Consider the following 23,913-nt stretch of genomic DNA (forward strand, 5'->3'; position numbering starts at 1 on the left):
GGTATACAGAACGAACCAGCTGGTCCAGGGGAGAAGGCTGACGCGCCAGCAACCCGGACCACCTGACCGACCTCCATAAGAGCACAGTCACTGCGCACATGGCCGCCCGCAGCGCCAGCACTCCTGCCACGGTGCAGGAGGGGCCATCTGTGGGTCGGGAGCAGCACCCGTCGCAGCTGTTCCAGGTATTACCAGTGGCAAGAACTGCGATACCATGGCAGAGGGATTTGCAGGGCGGTGGACGTCCCCGCGGGGACGGTTGGCGGCACTGGGTTTGCCCAGCCCTGGATTCCCTCGGAGATGGACGGCGATGTAGTCTTCTGCCAAGATGGCCGACTACACAATGGTCGGCTGCCGGCAGCGCACTCACTCCGACCTCCTCGCCGGGAGCCCAGCCAGAAACTGCTCCAATACGATGACCTCCAGCATTCGGGCCTCTCCGTTGATGTCTCCAGGAATCAGCCACCTGGCCCCAGCTTCCTTCAGGCATTGCGCATAGACGAAGGGATCCGCCGGACAGAGCTCGTCTTCACGAAACTGGCAGCAATAGTGCTCTGGGGAGAAACCCATCCAATCTAATATGCCCCGTGCAGGTCCATGAAGATCCCCCATGCTACTGAAAACTAGCAGAGCAGACTGGCAGAGCTAGGGCCACTGCCTGTGCTCCCCCAGTCAGGAGTGGCAACAACCCGAATGGCCACTCCGTCTCCCGCCACTGGCAGACACTGTCCATAGCCTCGAAGACATCCAGGAAGCTGGGCGGATCATCCTTCGCATTCATCTGCAAGAGCGTTACGGTGGGTGGCGCTGGGGAAGAGGTGGACTGCCGAGCCCGGGTCTCCGGCCCAACCTGGAACACCTGGAACACTTGGAGCACCGCCGTGTATTTCTCCGCCTGGGCCAGCAGCAGCTCCATATGATGGATGGTCCGACTGCTCATAGTGTACAGCCGCCATCTCTGTCAGGAACAAGGCCGCCAGCGGTTGCTGTTGCTGTTGCAACATTTTTTGTCAACGGTCCCTGTTCAGGTTCAACTGTGAGAGTTTCGAGTACCATCCAGAGATGATCATAGGTAGTCAGCGGCTGAATCACAGTACTTTTATTTGGCAGCACTTTCCAGTGCAGAAAGAGAGAGTGATCGTTATTACGTTATTGGTGCTACTCCCAGAGCCACTGACTCACCTCTCCTCTGCAGGTGAGCTGAACCACAACCCACCGCCAAAATGATTTTCCATGCTTTTTTCTAGACTGGACTATTGTAACTCTCTTTTTACTTGATTAATAAGTGGTCTTTAAAAAGACTGCAGGCAGCCCAGAACGCAGCATCCAGGCGTTTTGCAGGCACCTGTAGAGGACATAATATCCCTCCAATTTTATCTTCTTCACACTGGCTGCCAGTAAACATTTTTACCTTTTTTACTGGCTATCGTAGATGATGTTAAACTTTATACTGCTTACCACCAAGAGTTATAAATTAATTAGAAATATAAATGACTGTGAAAATGTATCATGAACTTTTGAATTCCAATCCAAACAGGCCCAATTGTTTTTGTCATGTGTAAGCTCTTCCCTACAGCTGCGTTGTCTTTGGTGATGTCTTTTGCATCGTCCTCTTTTGAACCAAAAACATAGCTAATGGGTATCCAAGCACTTCCCCTGTGTTGATATGATGGCGACCATCGTGAAGTGTCCGGAGTTTCAGACTCACCTGTCACACTCTCTCACTCAAACTAGTAAGTGCACAACTACGCAATTTGTGCGTACTGTACTGTACTTTGGTTGATTAGATGCTTGAAATAAAATCTTCACGTCAGCTTTCTTTCAAACACTTTAATGGTAACAGAATTCAATAAATGTTTTTTTGTTTATTACAGTTAATAAATATTATTTTCTTGGTGAATATGAAACCAGTTTGATGTGAAAAAACATCCCCATGTAGGCTGTAGGCTTCTTCACTTGAAGGGTTAACATCAACATTAAAGTCTATTTTCTTTTTCCAGACAGTTTAACTGCAGATCAGCTGAAACCCGTTCAACCTGGAACTTTGCCGCAGATGTGACTAAAGACATTGCAGGGGTCGGATTGATCACTTGGTTGAGCAGGTGAACGACATAAGCAACCTACAGTCATCGTCCAGCCGGTCCAGGTTCAACACCTGAGACCTTTTTGTGCGTGTTGTCTCTCTCTCTACTCCTCTCTCTTCTGTCCCTTTTTCTTGTCAAGCTATTTTCAATAAAGACCACTGGAGCCACCAAAAAAGAAAAAATACAGTATTAATTGACATGCTAACTAACAGCGGCTCACTGTTTGACAGAATGTTTGACTTTAATTTGTTAAATTTTTCAGTTTTGTTGTGCATTCTGTTAGATTATTTTATGTTGTTTGACATAATTAGAAGTGCACATTTGAGGAAGAAATACAGTTCTCAATTACAGTCATACCAGGAGCTTGCAGAAATGTTTTTCTTTTTTCATGAAGACGAGTATTAACTTTGTTTGCAGATTGCCCCTCTAAACGCTAATCACAGAGCAATCCCACCCATGCATCTATCATCGGGTAAACCCCACCCTCTTGGTTCAAAAAGAAACATAAGGTGGTTTAGAAAGGTTACCAGAGTGAGCGGGGAGCAGAGGGGGGTGGGGAACAAAAGGTGCTCACTGTAGCACACAGAAATAGAGGATTTAGCCTGCATGATTATACCGACCCAGAGCTTTCAAGCTGTGATCAAAATAAAACAACTCTATTGTGAACTGTTCGTTAATCCAGAACATGAATTATTAAGCATTACGGAGGACATTAATATCTCAAATGTTTTTTAACATTTGTTTTAAGCTATGACTTCCTGATCCGTCATAATCTTTCAGTGTTTACATCCACAAGAAACCACAGAAATGTAAACAGGATATTCATCACAGATTCAAGTTGTCTCTTATAGTAAGATGAATGAAAATGTAAACACAGCCGCGTTATAGAAACAGTGCAGAGTTAAATCAACCCTACACCTGTTATTAGAGGGTAATAACAGGGCCAAAACAATGTGAAATAAAACAGTTTCAAGTTACAACTGAATATGTGTTTGCAGAAGAATAGCAATTAATGCTAGCACCGTGAGCAGTCAACCAATGTCAAAATGAATAACTATTTTTCAACTGACGATACTTAAATTAAAAAAGCCATTCCACTTAAGCGGCAGAACAAACACACCAGGGTAATTTTACCTTTCTATGTGTACAGAAAGTGTATAAAAAGGGCGCATTTGTTCAGGAATCTGTGTAGTCGCAGCTGTTTGGTCCTACGTCCAAACAAGTCAACGATCAGTGTTGTGCAAACTGCTGTCAACAGACGAAAACCGAATAGTACAGTTTATATTTATATCAAAATAACCTTGCGCTTAGTCTTAGACAAGGCTTAGAGGCTTAAAATAACCATTTATCCTAACACAGGTCTTTAGTCTTGTGTGCTAACATTGATTGTCATTTTGCTGCAAACATATTCTGTTCTCAACCAAAACTGCTTTTATTCATGTTGTTTTGGTCTTTAACAAGAGTTTATATTTCTAGTCATTTCTTAACTCTCGAGTGCTCCTTGAAGCGACGCCGAGGATTAATGTATGCTGTCCTTCATTTACACTCAAAACTTGTTTTCCAAGTTCCTTTTTGAAGTCCAAAGCCAAAAGTGGCGAATGCAACATTCCCTGATATACGACTTCCCACTTATCAACTCAGACAAACTCAGGACTCAATTAAATAACCAAGATGGCTGCCCTAAGCCAGTTGAGATGGTGAGGCTGCCTCCTAGATGCCTCCCTGAGGAGGGGGAGGAGTTTCTGACTACAAGATAGACCCAGGACACACTGGAGAGATTTTATCTCCCCCGGAGTAGCCGGAGAGGTGGCTGAAAGGAAAGGAGGTCTGACTTTTAACACTGCTGCCCCACGACCCCAACCAGGATGAGTGTCCATGGATGGATGGTGCTCACAGCTTTGACTTTACGTAAAAGCAAGTGTTTTTCAACACTTTTGTCTTTTTTGTATCAAATTTAGAAGGCCATATACACAACAACATTTCATGACTGCTTATAGGCTATTTCTACTGTGTTTTTATGGGTGAAAGTAAACAATACAGAAGAGCAGCTCTCGTGGAAGCTTTCATTTTGTTTTTCCAACTTTTATATGTTGTGGCAAATCTAATGCATCCAACTGGGTTTTCACTAAGTTGAAGTTGACCCAGGTCCAGAGTTCTGACTTTTGAGTGCAAACAGACTGCATCATTAGGCAGGTTTCCATTAGCAGGGGTTTGGGGTAAAACCTACGAGGCTGGAAGTATAACGGGGTCAAACTCCTCGTTGGTCCTTTCAGCTGTTGAGTCTCCACTACAGTGGTAGACCAGATAGGATCCACTGACGTAGGAAACTACGACTCAGTACCACATGATGCCTGCAATGCACCATTTTTACTGCCTGTCAACTGTCAATAAATAAAAAAAGAAGCACGTAAAGGGGATAGGAAAAAAGATGAAAGGTGCGGATACAGTTTCTGCATTCTCTGTTGTTTAAATTTTCTGTGAGACTGGTGATGAACGAGAAGAGGCAACTTGTAATTAAAGCAGACATGGAAGAGGGTTGGGCATCACCGCCTGCCTACAGGTTACCCAATCACCATCACACCCTGCCCAGCAGCTTTTTCAGGGTTGCGTTGAATTACCAAACCCAGGGACTTGTTTCAGCCCTGTAGAAGATCCTAAAAGGTTCTGCTAATGAATACCCGCATCAACAGTTGAGACCTCAGCAAAACTACCTTATACCCCCACTAATGGAAACCTGCCCATAATGTCCGATGTGTAGTCGTCGTTTTCCTCTGCAGGTCCCTGATTGGTCCTTTCAGCAGGCATTCTTGTCAGTTTCCTCGATCCTTTCTGTCGTTTGTTCCTTCTCCTTCACAGCCACCACACAGCTGGATTTTCCATCTCCGAGCTTCTCAATTGAGAGTTTGTTACTTGTTATCAACAATGGTATGACAGTTCTGTTATCAGTCTGTGCATTCAAGGTGATGTTTTTGCAGAAGTCAGTTTTGGTGTTGTGCGCGCTGGTGTGCGTGAGCAGCGTCACGGTCGGGTGGCCATTGTTCTCGTCCGTGGCCACCTCATGGGAGTCGTTGGCTGGTTTGGCGGGGCTGGCGTGGCCGCGGCGACAACAGCAGCAGAGTATCCTGGCAGCAGGTCGGACGATAACTCGGTACAGGCCCCGCCGGGCGCTCTCGCTGACGAAGCAGTAAAGCGCTGGGTCGGCCACACAGTTCAGGGTGGTCAGCAGCAATGACAGGTGGTAGTAGTTGAATATCCCTGGAACATGAGAACATGGGCCATGCTGTTAAGATGGAAACTCCTGATTCTTAAATAGTGCAGTCTGTGAACAGAGGAGTACCTGCTATGAAGTTGCAGTCTCGCTCCAGCAGCGTCCGCACCAGAAGAAAGATGTGGTACGGGGAGAAGCAGACGAGGAAGATGAGTATGGTGCTGCTCACCAGCTGTCGGATCCTCGTCTTCTGGTCTGGTTGAGTTCCCGCGCTGCGGCCCACCGCTCGCAGGACGCACAGGTAGCTGACCTGCATCAGCAGATAATATCCACAAACATCCAGGTCACATCACTCGTCCAGATCCAGACAGCTATTTTACCCTCATTTCAGTATTTCTGTACCTACAGTTGTGCTCATCAAAAATGATCATCTGACTGTGGTGGGTTTTAGTATCAGACAAATTCAACCTCAGACAATCAGAAATAAAAAACCTTTTTCACCATGCCATACCTATTTATTTAACACAAATGAAGCCTAAATGAAAAATAACATGTGGACAAAACTAAATACCCCCATGATTCAAAATGTTGTAGATCCACCTTCAGCAGCAGTAACCCCTCGTTCACACTGAAAGCGTCACGGGAGTCCCGACGCCAGCATCTCGCCGCTTGGTGCATTCACACTGAAAACATCAGTGCCTGCAGCGGGGCGGGGGTGGGCGGGGTTTCAAGCTGCGCTGCAGAACTGAAGGGAACAATGGGAACAGCCTACACATCTTCAGTTTCCTATTTCACCATAGATCACACTTTGGGACGCCTTCTTTATATCTTAGCGTTATTTCCGCGTAGATAAGAGTGAGTTTGATGCTCCTTAACAAGTTTGGTCCGCGGAACAACATCAACCGCCAGAGCCCTTGCTCCCGGTCACACCAACGCAGACCCTACGGCGTAGGGTACGCGGCGACGCACACCGCACCGCACCATAATTCAGGCGAAGCTGCAGTCTGTGCGGTGATCACTGACACACCGGGTCGGAGCGGATTTAGTCATGATGTTTAATCTGTGTTTTGTGATTAATAAGCACGGGTTTTAATTATTTTTCGTTGGATCAATGTAGCAAATAAAATAGTTCGGACCATCCAGCTCCTCACCCATCAGATACATGTTTCACTTGATCAGTTCAGGTAAAAACAGCAGTCAAACCAGCAAAATGTCATTTTGCTGGATGAAATATATTAATTCCTGATAAAATACGTTTGTAAGTGCACAGCTCTGCTCCTGTACGCATGTGAATCAGTGTACGTTTGTGTCTACATGAGAGTACAATCTGCATTGAGGGTTCTCGCTTCGGGAATCCCGGTCTGTGATTGGACGACGCCTCGGCGTCGCCGCTGCTCGTTTGCATAAAGTTCAGATTTTTCAACTTTCAAATTGACGCGCCGCGCCCGCCGCCCCGCCGCCTCTCGACGCCCGTTTTTCATAGACAATGAATGGCAGCCAGACGCCTATGACGCCCGTGATGCTTTCAGTGTGAACGCAGGGTAACTCTCAGTAGATGTTTCCTGTCTGATGTGTCTCTCATGGTTGTTGAGGAATTCTGGTACATTATTCTTTCCAAAATTGCTTTTGTTCATTGAGATTTTTGGTCTACACAGCTGTCTGAAGGTCCCCCCAAACATCTCAGCCAGGTTCAGGTCTGGACTTAGACGGGGTCGTTCTAAAACCCTTGATTCTTTACTTTTTAATCATTCTGATGTAGATCTGCTACGCTGGGATCATTTCTTGTGACCCAGTTTCAGTCAAGCTTCATCTGTCAGACAAATGTCCTCACATTTGTGTCTAGAAGACAGAGGAGCTCACGGTCCACCCAATGACTGACAGGTGTCCAGGTCCAGACCATCATCCCTCCACCCCCGTGCTTGACAGTGGGTATGAGGTGTTTTACCCTGTTTGGTTTTCTCCAGACATGGTTCTGGACATTCAGAACAAACATCTCCACTTTGGTCTCATCTGTCTGTCGGACATTGTTCCAGAAGTCTTGTGCTTAGATCAAATGCAGTGTTGTGGACCTCAGTCTTGCTTCCATCTTCCTATTCAAGATTTTTTCCATGGAAACCCTTCCAGACAATCTATACTGCATTAAGAGTTAATTCTCTAAGACCATTGTTATGTCTTTCCCTCTTGGCTTTGTGTAACTACAGACCTGAGTGCTCCAGACCAGCAAACTAGTAAAACATCTGCTTTTATTGGGGTTTAGGTCTTATAACGGTCTGCACATCTGCTGATGATCAAGTAATCAAAGACTGATGATTAGCAGAACCTGCTTACAACAATTTGCCCACATGATGTAATTTTTCTTTTTGTCTCCATTTTGATTAAATAAATAATGACACTGTAAAAGTGAATTGCTGTTGTTCATTGGAGCATGCATTTGCCTGCTATTAAGACTATTTGCATTTGTGTTACAAAAATAAAATTATGCTTTTCTCTGAATCCATGTTTTTGTACAGCACTTTGGTCAACTGTGTTGTTTTTAAAGTGCTTTATAAATAAAGTTGAGTTGAGATGAGTTGAGTAAGACTATCTATGCTGTAGTAGCAGTATGAAAAGAGGTGGGCCAAACTTTGCACATAGTGTACTGAACACTGCAGCAGTTGTGTGCTAGTTGTAGCTTCGTGTGTTTTTTACTCCGTGACATAGTTTGACAGAAGTGTTTCAAGAAATGCAGTCAGTGCTTATTTTTTCTACATACGAGCTAAAGAAAGCAGCTATCGTACTGTCAGGATGGCCAGCGGGAACATGAAGCCGATGAAGAAGCGGTAGTAGTTGATTGGATATTCCCACGGTTGCATTGGGTAGTGCTCAAAGCACACCGACTGGTTGGTTCGGTCTCTGCTCAGCTCTTTGTGACGGAAGAAAACCACACCGACTGCGATCTCCTTCAGCCAGATGATGGCGCTCACGATCCAAGCTGCACGCATTGAGCGGAGAGGGGTAAACCTGGAGACAGGCACAGACAGGAGAAAAACATGCTAGAAAAACAAAAAACGCAGGAAATGAACAGTGCTTTAAAATGATAAGGACAGATAAACAGCCACGTGGAGCTGTTTATACTAAGTATTCAACAACTAACTTCAAAAACAAACTAAAAACTGGAAGGTTTGAATATTTTTTTTCTTCTGAGAGAGCAAAACACCCGTGATCTCTGGTCCTTCAGACAACACTGTATCAGCCATCACAGAGTAATAGCATGTACTAGCATCTGCTTCTTTTATTCGCTGTTATCTCATGTTAATTAATACAAATATGTGTTTATATACAGATGACACTCTGATTTATATTCTCAATCTGAATCTGAATCCAGATCTTTATAGTTTTTTGGAAGAAATGGATGCTGTGAAAAGGAGCATTGCTGTGACATACTGTATGTGGATGCATTTACTCGTAACTCTCAATGAGACTTCTGCAACTGTACACAGGTATTTTGGTTTACTCCTCATAAACAAACCGCTGTCTAAGATTTGAAAGGTTTCTTCTGCATCTACATGTTTCAGCTCTTTCAACATATGTTTGACAACATTCGTTCCTCCCTCTCCGCCCCCACTACTTCTTCTGTCCCAACAGTCAGCCCACAGCCTGGGCCTTCCCTGCCTCTCTGCTGCTTTTCTCCCACCACGCGGCAAGAGGTTGAGGACACTATCGGCCGAATGAAGCCCTCCACCTGCTCCCACAACCCTGGTCAAACTGCACATCAAAGCCATAAGCCCCCTGATCACAGAAGTAATTAACCTCTCCCTACAGCCCATCCACGTTCCCCCAGCTCTGAAAACGGCCATCATCACTCCCCTTCTCAAAAAACCCACCCTAGACCCGGCACTGCATGCAAACTATAGACCAGGGGCCTCATCTATAAAGCTTGCTTGCGCAGAAAAAGCGCCTGAAAGTTGCGGAAGCCGCCATCTACGCAAAGCCTCGGATCTAAAAAGAAAAAACTAACCGAAAAATCTGCTTATCTTTACGGCAACTCGGACCCTCCCGTAAGAATGTACTTAAGACACGGGGAGCTGGCGACGCAGGCTGTGAGGTGGTGAAATGAAGCCAGATTCATGTCATACTCTTAATAATGTCATCACATATCACAACATATATCAGACTTAAAATAATAAAATAATAAAATAAAATAAAATAGCGCTGATCGTGTTCCTCTGTGTGAAGCTCAGTCAGTCAGGACTGTGGTGCTGCTGGAGCTGCTGCAACCTCCTCTTCACACACCGCTTTAGGACAGAACAAATGAGGGGCTTCCTAGAGCGTTTCATTTCTTCCCTAAAGGGACACAGATATTTTTATATATATAATGAGTTTTACGCGCGCGTGAAACCTTTAGGTGCGGGTGTAAGCCTAAATTATGGTCCCGCGTTAAAACGACGCAGAGCCTACGGCGTAGGGTACGCGGCGACACGCACCTATGCCGTAGGCTCTGCGTTGGTGTGACGCGGAACCATAAATCAGCCCTGAGCAGCTCTGAGGGGAGATGGGAGAGGAGGAGGGGGGGCGGGGGGTGAAGCAGGGCTGCCGGGCCCTTCGCACAGGGTGTGATTTGCAGTTAATGGCTGATCCTACCGTTAGTTTTTAAACTGTAAAAAGTGGGGGGGACAAAAACATGATTTTGAAAAGACGGGGGGACATGCCCCCCCCTGTTGCGCCGGGGCACTCACGGTGTTCCGCGCAGCAACGGCCTGCTGCCACTCACTCGCTGTATTTTATACTATTTATTTTTCTACTTTTACTGTGACCACAAAATAATGTTGTTTTCCTGTCCTCCACCTCATCAACAACATCTAGATCTCAGATCTCAGTGAAATTCAGTGGCACGGTGGCTCGACACGTTCATTCATTCTGAAGCCAAACAGGTTGCAGGAAGCCACTGCGCATGCTCAGCAGGCTCATTCATATGCAAAATGATTCCATTTTCGGTAGAAAGTGGGCGTGTAGAGGGCGGGATATGAGGCGGATTCACGTGCGCAACCTTCCAGCTGGACTGTGATTTATAAAGAGAACCTTACGTGGAAGTCTGCGTGCACGCGGTTTTATAAATCCGGATTTTTTTTTGCGCCCGCCATTTTCGGCTTTTGGGTGTACGTGCACTTTTAGTATGAATCCTACGCACTACGCACTCATGAAGCATGAAGAGGGCCGCACTGCGTGCGCGCACAAAGCGCGCAGGCGGAAAATTTGGGAGTTTTCAAAATGTGTTTGGCACTCAAAGACGAAGATTTATGTATATATAATACATTTGTGCACAGGAATGAGCGGGAGAATATATCTGTCTAGTTTACATATGGATTATGTATTAATTGTCTCCAGATTTAGTCATTGTGAAAGTTGAATGTAATATAACAGATAAAGAAATATTATTTTGAATGCAAGTTCATTTTGAAACCATGCATTGTGCAAATTTAATGAAGTTAATATTGACCTACTTTTAATAAAACACGCCATAATGACAAAGCACCACTTTCCACCAAGATTTCCTTATTTGAATATTATATTAAGCATTGAGCACAAGCATTTTAGTCCATAGTAGCCAGTTTGATGTAATAAATAAGCAACCAAAATATTAACCAGAAGCTCCTTTATTTATGACACACCTGTGCATTATATCAGCAAAACAAAACAATCGCATGAAATTATAGGAGGCTTAGAAGTTCCATCTGAAATGCAAAGTCCTCATTTAAAGATTCAAATGAAAAAATTTCAGGCCAATCCTAGAAGCCTAATGATGTAAACAAGTCCTCTATAAATGGAGGTTAATAACAAATAATGTGACAAACATTATCACTGTGCAAAACTGGCAAAAAATCTGAAGTAGTAAAAAACATCTCTAGCAGAGATTAACATGTACAAACACTGTCCAATGAATCATTAACCAACTGAAAAGGCTACCAAGCATCTTAAACTTTTATTAATTAACAAAATGCGATACGTAAACTGTGTTAGTTTCGCTTACTTCGTCACTGCCGGAAGTGGCATTAAATGCAACGATATATAAAACGATTTAATATATATTAAAAACATTAATAACTAGGTATGTCCTGATACTTTTTTGGTCGATACCGATGTTTTGAAAATGCCAGAATCGAGCAACACTACTTTCCCCCCCTTTTTTGAAATATGACCAGGGGCCACATAAAAGCTCCTGGCGGGCCGCCAGTTGAATATCCCTGCTATAGACCCATCTCCATGGCACTCATGGCAACGCACCCCTTACCTCAAGGAGCTGATCCATACTCAGCTCCCCACCCGCACCCGTTCAACAAACAAGAACAACCTCCTCAAACCCACCAAGACTAAACTGGTCACTATGGGAGACCAGGCCTTCTGCTCCGTTGCCCCTAAATTGTGGAACGCCCTCCCCGCCCACCTGAGAGAACCACAGTCAATTGACTCATTTAAGAGTGGACTTAAGACCCACCTTTTCAGGAAAGCATATGCCAGCTATGATTTGCCATTGATTTCGATTACTTTTTTACATTTTAGTGATGATACTGCTGCTTTTTTTTTAATTTGCTTGCCTTGAATGCTGTAGCACTTTGAGATTCATGTCAAATGTAAAGTGCATTATAAATTAAATTCACAACAAAACTTAAAGGAGCCGTCTGTAAGAAATGTCCAAAACTGGTACTGCAGTCACTTTCAAAATATTGTTGATCGGCGTGTACCCTCCCCCTCCTCCCCCCGACCAGAGGTTGCCAGGTAGGCTGCAGAATGCAGCAGGAACGTAGGCTGCCATGGCTGCGATAATTAGAGCCGAGCTGGCAACCCGGATGCCGAAACAATACTGACTTGGTGATTGGGAGATAGGTGGAGGGTGGAGCTTCAGAAACAATACTGACTTGGTGATTGGGAGATAGGTGGAGGGTGGAGCTTCAGAAACAATACTGACTTGGTGATTGGGAGATAGGTGGAGGGTGGAGCTTCAGAAACAATACTGACTTGGTGATTGGGAGATAGGTGGAGGGTGGAGCTTCAGAAACAATACTGACTTGGTGATTGGGAGATAGGTGGAGGGTGGAGCTTCAGAAACAATACTGACTTGGTGATTGGGAGATAGGTGGAGGGTGGAGCTTCAGAAACAATACTGACTTGGTGATTGGGAGATAGGTGGAGGGTGGAGCTTCAGGCCAAAACAAAAAATGACAACATAAACATCAGTTGAGGGCTGCAACTCCTCTTTTTAAACTGGAATATTCCGGCTTGAGTGCTGTTGTCAGTGACATAAGTATTTGAAATGAACATGATTTTTAAATGTCTGTTGACATATCGGGGTCATTTTATGATTCGTTTTATTATTGCTCTTACATACAGCTCCTTTAATAATTTATCAATATTATATTATACAAAGATGGTTATTATTATTATTATTATTATTATTATTATTATTATTATTATTATTATTATTATTATTATTATTATTATGTTCAACAGGGATTTTGACTACGACTCATAGAAGGACACTTCTGTGTGTTTGGCTCATTATCCTGTTGGAGGACTCTTGGCCAAATCAAACCACAAGACGTGCACAGATTCAAGACACCTTGTACCAGACACAGGAAAGCAGCTCCATAACATAACCGTGTTTCACAGCAGCTACAACTGGCATTTCCATATCCCTAGATTTGTGCAAAACATAAATATTGCCAAAAAAAACAACCTGTAATGGAAATGCCTCTAATTCGAAAAAAACATCAAATATTACAAAATCCTTTTTATATTTTCATAAGGTGGTTTTTCAGGCATTTTCATTATCCAGGTTAGTGCAAAAGTGTAATGGAAACACTTTTGCACATTGGGACGTCATTGGCATCACCGAGTGTGACATTTTCAGGAAATCTAAAGTCATCAAAATCTAGTTTCAACTGTTCTTGGCCTCATTTATATGATGTAGTTGTGCTATAACACTACTTATACATTATGCATTACTGCTTTACATAAGGCCTGTGCCTTACAATAATCATTTGAATGATCATCCGCTGCCTTCATGGGTATTAATGGCTTTTAATACCCAGTAGTGTGGTGACACTTTTTACACTTTTTCTTTTATTCTATTTATTTTTTGCTCTGTCTTATGATTGTATGTTGTATTTCTGTATGTTTTATTCTGTAAAGCACTTTGGCTCACCTAGAGGTGGCTGCAAAGGGCTATATAAATAAAGTACATTTACATTACACTGACATTTTCATCCTATATATATATATATATATATATATATATATATATATATATATATATACATATATATACACATACAAACATACATACACATATATATACATACACACACATTTGATAAATACAATGTATTCTTCCTTTGTAATCAAAGGTTGTGCCCCAACGAGTTTAATAAATTAAGTAGGATTGGTTTCCCTCACAAACCGACCTTAAAGGATGGACCACAGCCAGGTACCGGTCCAGACTGATGCAGCACAGGAAGCCTATGCTGATGTAGATGTTCTCGTACAGCAGGAACCCACACAGCTGACACAACCATTCCCTGTGACTCCAGTCGTCATCCTGAAATAACAACATACACAAGGGTCAATAAAGTAAGATGTTTATTTTATTACTCCTTTTATCCAAAAAAACTACTCACATTTTAACTGAGGACCAAAGTGAAATGAAGTAATGCTTGCTGTCCAGCAACTTTTTCTATAAGAGCCTTGAAGTTGAGACAGGTAATTGGGGTGGGTCTCATACAGTTTCAGTATTTTTGGTCCTTAAGAGCCAGCTATTGTAGGCCAAATATAACTTCCAGGTTGAAATCAAACTATCTTAGTCGGGAAAATACAGTTCTTTTATGGACCACAAGGGGCTGCTTCCAACAGGGAGTTGCTCTCCAATGACCTTCATGTTAAAATGTCCAACTTTACATCAGAAATAAACATATTTACAGCCTGGTATTTACACCCCACACTTAGCACACACTGGAAAATTGACCAGTTGGGCTACAAGTCTGGTATACAGTATATATCCCATTTAGAGCCTATACACTGCAAAAACTCAAAATCTTACCAGGAATATTTGTCTTATTTCTAGTTAAAAAAAGTCAAAAAATCTCATTACACTTAAAACAAGAGTCATTACCAGAAAAATAAATTATTTGACAATTTTCACCTATTTCAAGTACATTTTCTCTTGAAATAAGTCGAAAAATCTGCCAGTGCGACAAGATTTATATTCTCATTACAAGCAAAAAAATATTGTCCCACTGGCAGATTTTTCTATTTATTTCAAGTGAAAATTTACTTGAAACAGGTGAAAATTGTCAAATAAAAAGTTATTTTTCCAGTGATGAGTCTTGTTTTAAGTGTAATGAGATTTTTTGGACCAAAAAAGAGACATTTTAACTAGAAATAAGAGTTAGAAATGAGTTTTTGCAGTGTATAGACGTATACAAGCAGGTCCACCATGGAATCTGAGGACAAACACACATAGGACCAAAGTTTAAGCAATTTGGGCCCACAAATAAACTGTGGCTCAAGATGCACTGAGCCTGTCAGGAGTTTGGCATGGTAGTGCGTTACCTGGAAGATGTACTGCAGCCACAGCGGTAAAGATGCCAAGTATAACAGATCAGACACCGTGAGGTTCAATAAATAAATCCCCAGCTCGTTCTTCTGCTTCAGCTGCTGAGCAGCGTGGTACAGAGAGTACAGGTTAGCGGGAACACCCACCTGGAATCACACAGGTTCACTTATCAGCATTGTTTCATGGGCAGTAATTGTCTCGGAATGTCATTTTCATTTCCAGCAACATGCAGCATATTAGTAAAAGGTTAATGCAGAAAGCCTTGTTCAGAAGTGTTCACCACCTCAAAGCCTACAGGTTTGGCACCAGCCCCTGGGATTTCCACCTATTTCACAAGTGGCTCCAGGTCCTTGATGTCGGATGTGTTCTGCTGGTGTTCCGTAATCGTCATGTCCAACCACAGATTCTCAGGGAGAACTATGCCAGAGCTTTAACCATGTCAGTTGCTCCTCGCAGGATCTTTGGGATCCTGAAAGGTGAGTGAGCCTCCGTCTCAATTCTCTGGAAGACTCACAGCAAAAACTCAAAATCTTACCAGGAATATTCGTCTTATTTCTAGTTAAAATGTTTCATTTTTAGTCAAAAAATCTCATTACACTTGTTCCACTGGCAGATTTTTCTACTTATTTTAAGTGAAAATCTGCTTGAAACAGGTGAAAATTGTTGTTTTTTTTTCCAGTGATGAGTCTTGTTTTAAGTGTAATGAGATTTTTCTGACAAAAAATGAAACATTTTAACTAGAAATAAGACAAATATTCTTGTTAAGATTTTGAGTTTTTGCAGTGCTGAGTCAGATCTTCTCCAAACATTTCTCTGTGTTTAACACCATCTGTGCTCCTTTCAATCCCGACCGATTTCCCAGGTCCTGCTGAAGAAACACATCCCCTCAGCATGATGGGATGTGCCACGCCATGATTTCACTGTGGATGGGATGTTTTTGAGGTTATGTGTACAACATTTACTTTCTTTGTGCTGTTGGAGACTCTGGGACCTTATATTTATTAAATAATTCACAATACGATACCAGACTTGGAAAAGTCAATTCTGCAGAAAACAAGGTCAGGATCGGGAAGTATTTACAACTATACACAACAAAATATTTTTAAACAGAATCCCCCAAAAGGTTATTCAACCCCATTCCAGATTCCTGCCTTAGCTGGTGGAGAAATGGTGGCATAACTGTCTAGTACTGGCATTATGTAGTTATTTTACACCAGAAAACTGCTTCATGATGACTACGCCACGATGCGATTTCCAGAGGTACCACAGATGTTGCAAATATAAGACGAGTGACCTTGTAAAGTTATCAAGCCATCACTTGAAAAGCATGAAGAGTTTATAAAGTCAAAGAGGGAAAAAAACAGACAACAGGCACCAGAAAATTCTGGAGTTAGCTTTTCAGAAAAGACGGACATTTCACAAACAGTTCCAGAGAGAAACAGCTACGCTACAAGGCACAAAACTGTAGAATTCTTAAAATGAAACAGATTTTCATTGCTTAACTGAACTTTTGGAGTCGTGGTTCAGTTCGCAGGGTCCACAAATACATCTCTGAAACTGTGAATGAACATATCCATGTTTGGTATAAAATGAATCAGCTTTATGACGGACGTTTGGACCTCTTACGTGTGTTTCATGTTTTTGTTATGGTTGAACGACGTCAGGTCAAACTTGTCATTTCAAAGGGTCCTGGAGCAAATGAGTTCCCTGAATCACGTACAAACAAGTCAAGTGCCAACGTTCCAACGTCCGGGTTGGAGCCAACATGGGAATGACAAAAAGTTCCACTAACCACCCAGGTCTGGATCCAGACCTGCAGTTCCTCCACTGACCACCAGGGTCTGGTTCTGACAGTGAGTTCATCTCCATTGACCTACATGCTAAATTGTCCAATTTTACAGCAGAAATAGTCGGGTTACAGTTTTTGTCATCATAGTAAGATTTCACATCCACAACTGTATCGGTGAGAATTTTTATGTTCCTCATCAGGTAAAATCATATCAAATCTATGTAAAATTAGGAGGGTGTCTCTAGATTTCTGGCTGGCACAGCCAATGGCTCACTGTCATCCCTTTGGCTATTTAGTGAGTTATTTGACTTCTGTCATTGTTTAATATTAATTTGTTATAACTGCTTTAGAAAGAGTTAAAACTGAGCGAGGCTGTAAAACAGTGATGGGATTAATCAAAACAATCATACAAGGTTAGAAAGAGCTTGTTTAAAAAGAATGTTAAAATATGAGTGTACCCAAAGCCCAGGAATCAGTATTGTTAGCAGACAAGAAAAAAAGAGTTTTAGAGTGGCTGCGCCTGCTGTGGTGCTTCAGACATCTGATCAGGATACTTGAAGCAACCGTCTTCTAGCAGTCCAGACTTCTTCAGCACAAAGTCGTAAAATGACTTCAGATGCGGCAGCAAGAGTTTGGCTGAGGACTAGCAGGAGATCAGAATTCTCCAACCCTCACTTCTCTTCATTGACCTTCTGTTAAACGTTACAGCACTCAGACGTCAGTGTTCAGAGGCTACACACTCACCAACAACACGAGTATGTAGACGGAGGAGAAGAGGTACTGGTGGATCTCATGGCTGATGGTGCAGTTGATCACACCGTCTTCAGTCATGGTGGACACCATCGTGCTGCCGTTACTCCATCCTAAACATGTAGACAGGAAGCAGGACCAGAGCATGATCACGCACTCCAATCTTCATGTTGGATGGAGCTCCACGTGGCAGCATGTCTCATCTGGTCCAGGATGTGTCCTCTCTCATGGGCTGGTCCAGCTGCTGGGAAACAGAGGAGGGGGCTTCATTTAAATCAAATAAAATCAAACTTTATTTATATAGCACTTTTCATACATTTATAAAATGCAACACAAAGTGCTTTACAAAAAGTGTTAAACATAAAACTTATTAATGCTCAATTGGTTTTGTGTCTTCAGGAGACACGGCGATATACAGCTGTGTATCGTCAGCATAACTATGAAAATTGAAGCTGTGCCCAAGCGGAAGCATATATAAATTCAAAAGTATTGGGCCTAAAGTCGAACCTTGGGGTACCTCGCACTTGATTTTCTAGGTTCTTGAGGAACATGTATCCATACAAAAAATTTGGTCGGTCTTTGAGGTAAGAGCTGAACCAGTTTAGGACAGTACCAGAGAGGCCCGCCAGGTTTCTGAGTCTATTTAACAAACATTAACAGGATAACTGGATTTGGTTCTTTCATGGTCAAGAGGAGACATGAAGCTTGTTAGAAGCACGCCTCATTTTCACATACGCCTTTGCACGTGAGTCTGCCGTAAAGCCATTCAGGCCGGTGGGAACTCCTGTAATCTGCCCTTAATTTGCCTCTAACACCTCAACATTTAACTATTGCATCAGATTTGGGAGAAACAGAAGAAGTTATGTGAGATGTAAGTGCAGTTTTGAGCTGATCTGTGCATATAGGCGATAATCAAGATAAACACAGAAGTGAGATATTTGGTTCAACAATTAAATACACAAGAGCCTCAAATTGTGACCAACACTATAAAAACAATGACAAAAGAAGAAACCTTGGTCATTTCTCTCTACCATCAACAACGTTTCAGCTGCAACTGGCTAACTCGTGTCAAACTTTAGCAACACGGATGAAATATCCAAAAATCCCCAATTTCTTAAATAATTTATTTCCTTTACACGCAGAGTCAGCCGAAGTTAAGAGATGGGCTAAACTGATGCTGACCACAAGCAGCTGGTTCCAGAAATTAGTCGATCTCCGCCGACCTTCATGTTATAATGTCCAACTTTACAGCAGAAACATACATATTGAAAGCCTGGTACAAAAAAAAACCCAAAACTGTTTTGATCTCCACAGCGAGAGTTCACATCCACATCCATGAGGTTAAATAAACACTAAAACAAATGTATGCAGAATTCAGGGCTTGTCGTTTTGAGTGGCAGCTGCGTTGCAGTGTGTGGTGTCACCACTCCAGCATCTTAGCACCTCAGATGAAGCAGCTGCGTATCTTCCAGTTGAGATCCTGTGTAGCCCAGTTAACCCTGGAGCTGGTCAGCCTGCTGTTGACCGGCAGGTCAATCAAGGGGCTTGTGCAGCTTCCAGGCTTCCCAGACTCCTCCAGGTTGACTAACCAGGAACACTAGGGAGTTCCACCAGCAAATTAGATCAGAATGAATGTAAGGTAACATTGATAAGCATCACAGCTTACTGTGAGCTAAGCTAAGCCCAAATACTTATTTTCTGGTGACTAATGGCACTTTTCCACTAGTACCTACTGGACTCTACTCATCTCAGCTCAGCCTGGTTTCTTTTCCACAACAATTCAGCTGAAACAGAGGTAGGAGGTTGGAGTGAAGCTGCTGTGACGTATTTGATTGTGTGATCTAAACAAAGAAGACAACAACACTAAAGATGTAGACCCTGGAGGAGATGATAGATGTGCTGCTGGTCTGTGGCTTGTGTTTGATATCAAGTTAAAAAATGAGAGTGAGAGAAGCTTCAAGCGGCGACGCTTTTTAATTTTTTTTAGTTTGTCTCGGTGCTGCTGAAAAGTCAGCTGGAGCAGTGAGCAGCTATGAAGTGACAGAGATCCTGGTAGATCTGGTTGTTCCTTATCGCCCGTCTAGATCCCTTTTTAATTCTCTCCTCAGCACCAGGTTTATGAACATCTGCACCTCAGAGTTGGATCATGAAACAGACTTTTGCTGTCATTGCCTGTTGAATAAAATGTACAAGAAGCCGTCAGAGTCTCTTTCACTGATTTCCTCCTCCTGACTCAGACGTCTGACTCCAACCCCCCGACCAATCGGGGGCCTGTAGTGTGATGACGTCAGATGCAGCCGACTCAGCCGCTTAGAACCTCGGCAGAATAGTTACAGGAAAGTATTGGCACGTTAGACCCCTAGTGGAAAAGAACCAAACCGAGGCGAGTGGAGTCGGGCTGAGTAGGTACTAGTGGAAAAGTGCCATAAGGTTGCATCAGGGTGCCTATCAAGTTCACTTTGCACTTTTATCCCATGTTTAAATTAACCAGGGTTGGGCGGAGTGAGCTCATGCTAATATAGTGTCACTCAGATATTAAAAAAAAAAAAGAAGAAAAAAAAAGGTAATTTTCTTCAGAAGCTCCTCATAAAGCATCTGTCTTGGCATCAGCAAAGGCGCATTCTGCTGCCAAACTCTGAATGATCTGTTTAAAATGTCACACAATTGGTGGAGATCAACAAAAACAACATCTAAAATCAGAAATTGGCATGAAGGATGGATTCAGTTACTTTGAAGTTCCTGGCTGGTTTGTGGATTTCTGTTTTGAAGCCTCGGGTTTGTCATTTGGATTCTTCATTTCTGGTTTTTAGAGTCAGTGATGGCGGCAGGGAAGGATCTGACTTGGCTGCAGCCACAGCACGCACTTGTCATCAGATTAGCTCCGTCCACCTTATACAGGACTGAGGCGGAGCTTTCTCAAGACTCAAACTAAGACTAAAACTCAAACCTCCATTTCACAGACTCAGCAGCAAATAGAAGAAATACTTTGCTTCTGATCTTCATGGGTTAAATCATATTTTTTCATTTTTCTTTTAATTAAGCTGAGCTGCCAACACCACTCTGTTTTGTGTATAGTGTAAGATTAATTGTCACAAAAAAAGTAGGCTGTTGCATCACAGTGTAATGACTTTCTGTCCAAATGACAAATGGTTACAGGCTGGGGACACTTTTATAAAAGAAAATACAGTTCCATGTTTTACCTTTTCTTAATATTTTTTCTTCCATATTTAGTTGAAATATTTAGTGAATATATATATATATATATATATATATATATATATATATATATATATATATATATATATATATATATATATACATATAAAATACTTGCAAAATCCAATGCAGGTAAAAAAAAGACCACAGGTGCATGAACCAAACCTTTGCTGCACCAGTCGATCAGTTTATGACGTTATATTCTTTCCCATTTATCCAGTCTTAGGTGCAGTTTAGAAAATGTGGAAATGGGTGTCCTGCATAGAAACACTTTGGCACATTGGTTCGGGAATTGATCCAGTTGGAGGGAAACTGTAACCACTACTCAGGCTGTTCCAGTGTGGGAGACAGTAATATGGTCCCCCTTGTTACAGGGACGTAGAGGGACGGCCCGGCAGGGGCCCGGCAGGGGCCCGGCAGGGGCCCGCTGTCAGAGCTCCACGGCTACTAGAATCCTAAACACAGTGTGGAAAAAAACTACCACCGGGTTTTTGACCATCTGGACTTTTTGTCATTCAACTAACGGCACTAGCTGATCTGTGAACCATGCAGCTGTTGCCTGGAAACCTGGAGGAGCATCAACCTGCCGAGGCCGGCTGTGTGTGCCCACAATGACAACCGGATACAACGGTGTTGTTGCTTATTTCAGCATCGTTTTTCTTCAACTCTGAATAAAGCGGTCAGAGACCAGAGACATTAGGGACTGCTGCTGATGGTGATGCTGAAATAGAGGCAGGGGACTTTTGATTGTGGAGGGTTGTCCTGCTTTGTGAAAGCACACTGGGGAGGGAACATTGGCCTTCGTGGCCTTTTTACTTTTTTATATATATACGAATTTGCCAAATACAGAGAAGAGGAGACATGAGGTAGTGATTGTGTGGGGATTCAGCATAATGTACGTATATAAAATGTTATATAGAATAATTATTATATTGTTTATGATAAGATGCGTATATATATATATATATATATATATATATATATATATATATATATATATATATATATATATATATATATATATATATAATTGCTCTATCAATAACAGGTATAAATCTTTTTCTTTTTTAGATAAAGTAAAGCTTGCTGTTTTATTTCTTCTTATTTTTATTTTCAAGCAAAAATTTAAATAGAAATAAGGGGTAGGACTCAATACGTTTTTTACTTCTTCCTACTCCTATTCAAGCATTAATGTTTATTTCCCTTTGATTTTGTTTTAGGACTGATTTTTTATATTCTTTTTTGTTTTGTGAAATTGTTTTTTTTTGTTTTCTGTTTTTGTATGCTCGAAATAAAGATCAATTCAAATCAATATCTTCTGTTTTTTATAATTTTTCTACTGCTGTTCATCGATTTTGTCTGCTGCTCTGATTGGCCGCCATCTTTTATCTTGCTGAAAAATGTCTTTGACAATTTGTCTTTGTTTCCTCCATCCAGTATTTAAATTATGGTTTAAATACATTTCACATGTATATCTCCAGTCTTTCTTTCACACAGATTTTATTGGATCTTCTAATGATAAAAGTCCAGTGCAGGATTTGCTTGCAACACTTTTTTTTTACTTCCCCAAGCTCCGACACGCCTGCCTGCAACCCTGAACCCACATAAATCAGCTTACGTGCAAACTTTTGCCTTTTCTTTCCCAATTCTAAAATAAACTTGAAGAGAAGTGATAAACCTGTCAAGTCTACAGCTCTCAGATTTGTGTTTTGACCAACCATGAAGCTTAAATGTGAAGTTCGGCTCAACTCTATTGGGTTCAGCAAATCTAATTTGAGGAATGGAAGTAATAAAACACTTCAGGAATTATCAGTTTCTGTTCCAACTCGTCATTGAAGCTTCTTCTTCTTCCTCCTTGTCAGCTCAAGTGTAGCAAAGCATCTTATTATAATCTTTATTTTACTTCTTTACTGTGGAATAACAGCCTTGTTAGAAAGACTCATAAATAACATCCTATAAAAGCTTTTACAGCTTTTTTTATATTTAAACTACAAGTATCATCCCTCTTCATTCCTCTGTGTCCGTACAAACCTCTGTTTCCTAAATAAATCCATCAGATGAGAGCAACGCGGGAGGGACTGAGCAGAGTCGCTGTTTTTAACCCTTATTCACCCAGGTGAACAGAGTTCTTCCTGTTTTTATCTGAAGAATAACTAAATCTTCTCTGCAGGTACTACTACCAGCACCTCTGTGATTATTATTACATTTCTGCATCAGTGTAACCAGGCAATAAAAACCTTCTGATCTTAGAAGTCCTTACTGTGACGCAAATACAACCTTGGATGAACATGTACAATATTTCACTGTGACACCTTTTTTTTTGTTTTTTTAACAAAAACAAGAAAATAAAAAAATAAAAATCAGCAGCAGGTGATAGTAGATAACATTAAAGATACAATCTTCTCAGAAGTTGATGTCTGTTATTCTATTTATTAAATAAATAAATGTTGATATGGTGAACAAAGTTGCACGTTGTTCATCTAAAGGTTGTATTAAGCTAATGCTAAAACCATCTGATGATTTTTCTCATAATTTTACACAAAAACGTGGGACTAAAAGAGCAGGTAAAAACATTTACATGTTGAGGTGAGGTTCGTTCAGACACGTGCATCTCCACGAACACGGTCCTGGAACTGTAATCTCTGCACAGCTGCCTCTGAGAAGAAAACAGCCTCTGTTCTGGAAAGCCCTGCTACTGCTGAAGTACAACGCTGCAGTTAAATGCAAAAGATGTAGGTGTTTAAAAAAAAACCTACTGAATAGCACAGATGAGGTGCATGACAGAGTAAATAGTACTCCATACTTTGGTCTCATAAAGTATTACAACAATAAGAACAATTTAATACTGTTAGAGCTTCAAGTTTGGAAGTTGTGACATAATCACAGTCGGTTTTTGGTTTTCCATGGCTACATTTCATGTCCATGACAACTGCATGGGGTGAATTTCTATGTACCATAAGTTTAACATGAATCAAACCTTATATCAACCTAACAGGAGCTAACAGGGGCTAACTAACTAAACTAATCTGAAACAGACAGATTTAAAACTAAACTAAGACGGGTTCCAACTTGCCAGTTTTTAAGTTGAACAGAGACTGAGGGGAGTCAGCTGTGTTACTGTTGTCATACGTTGTACTGTTTATAAGCAATGAATTACAGCGACTGTAATTATGGCTGGGTGCTAACGGCTGGAGGCTCGTTTTTACACCCCAGCCACTAACTATTCACCCTGTAATCAATATATCATTTCCCAGGAGCATTAGAAATGCCATTACTTCAT

At 41.9% G+C, this 23,913-nt stretch overlaps 1 protein-coding gene across 1 annotated transcript; it reads right to left on the minus strand.

The window, feature by feature from the left end:
* Positions 1–4,526: 4,526 nt before the first annotated feature.
* On the minus strand, positions 4,527–17,531 carry LOC133462793 (ovarian cancer G-protein coupled receptor 1). The gene is made up of 6 exons (XM_061744234.1): positions 17,412–17,531; positions 14,875–15,024; positions 13,731–13,864; positions 8,070–8,292; positions 5,422–5,602; positions 4,527–5,339 (listed from the first exon to the last, which is right to left on the minus strand). Exons 1-6 carry the CDS (start codon positions 17,508–17,510, stop codon positions 4,879–4,881), a joined length of 1,248 nt encoding a protein of 415 aa, XP_061600218.1. The 5' UTR covers positions 17,511–17,531; the 3' UTR covers positions 4,527–4,878.
* Positions 17,532–23,913: the final 6,382 nt, after the last annotated feature.

Source organism: Cololabis saira, chromosome 16 (genome assembly GCF_033807715.1).
Source record: "Cololabis saira isolate AMF1-May2022 chromosome 16, fColSai1.1, whole genome shotgun sequence".
In the NCBI taxonomy this organism is placed as follows: Eukaryota; Metazoa; Chordata; class Actinopteri; order Beloniformes; family Belonidae; genus Cololabis; species Cololabis saira.

Excerpts from the sequence above, each read along its gene's own strand:
- LOC133462793 (XM_061744234.1), bottom strand. The coding sequence starts at position 17,510 with ATGGTGTCCACCATGACTGAAGACGGTGTGATCAACTGCACCATCAGC. Across the intron at positions 8,293-13,730 it reads GCTGTGGTCCATCCTTTAAG|GTTTACCCCTCTCCGCTCAA; the intron begins GTCGGTTTGTGA and ends GCCTGTCTCCAG. Across the intron at positions 5,603-8,069 it reads TCCCGCTGGCCATCCTGACA|GTCAGCTACCTGTGCGTCCT; the intron begins GTACGATAGCTG and ends CTGCTGATGCAG.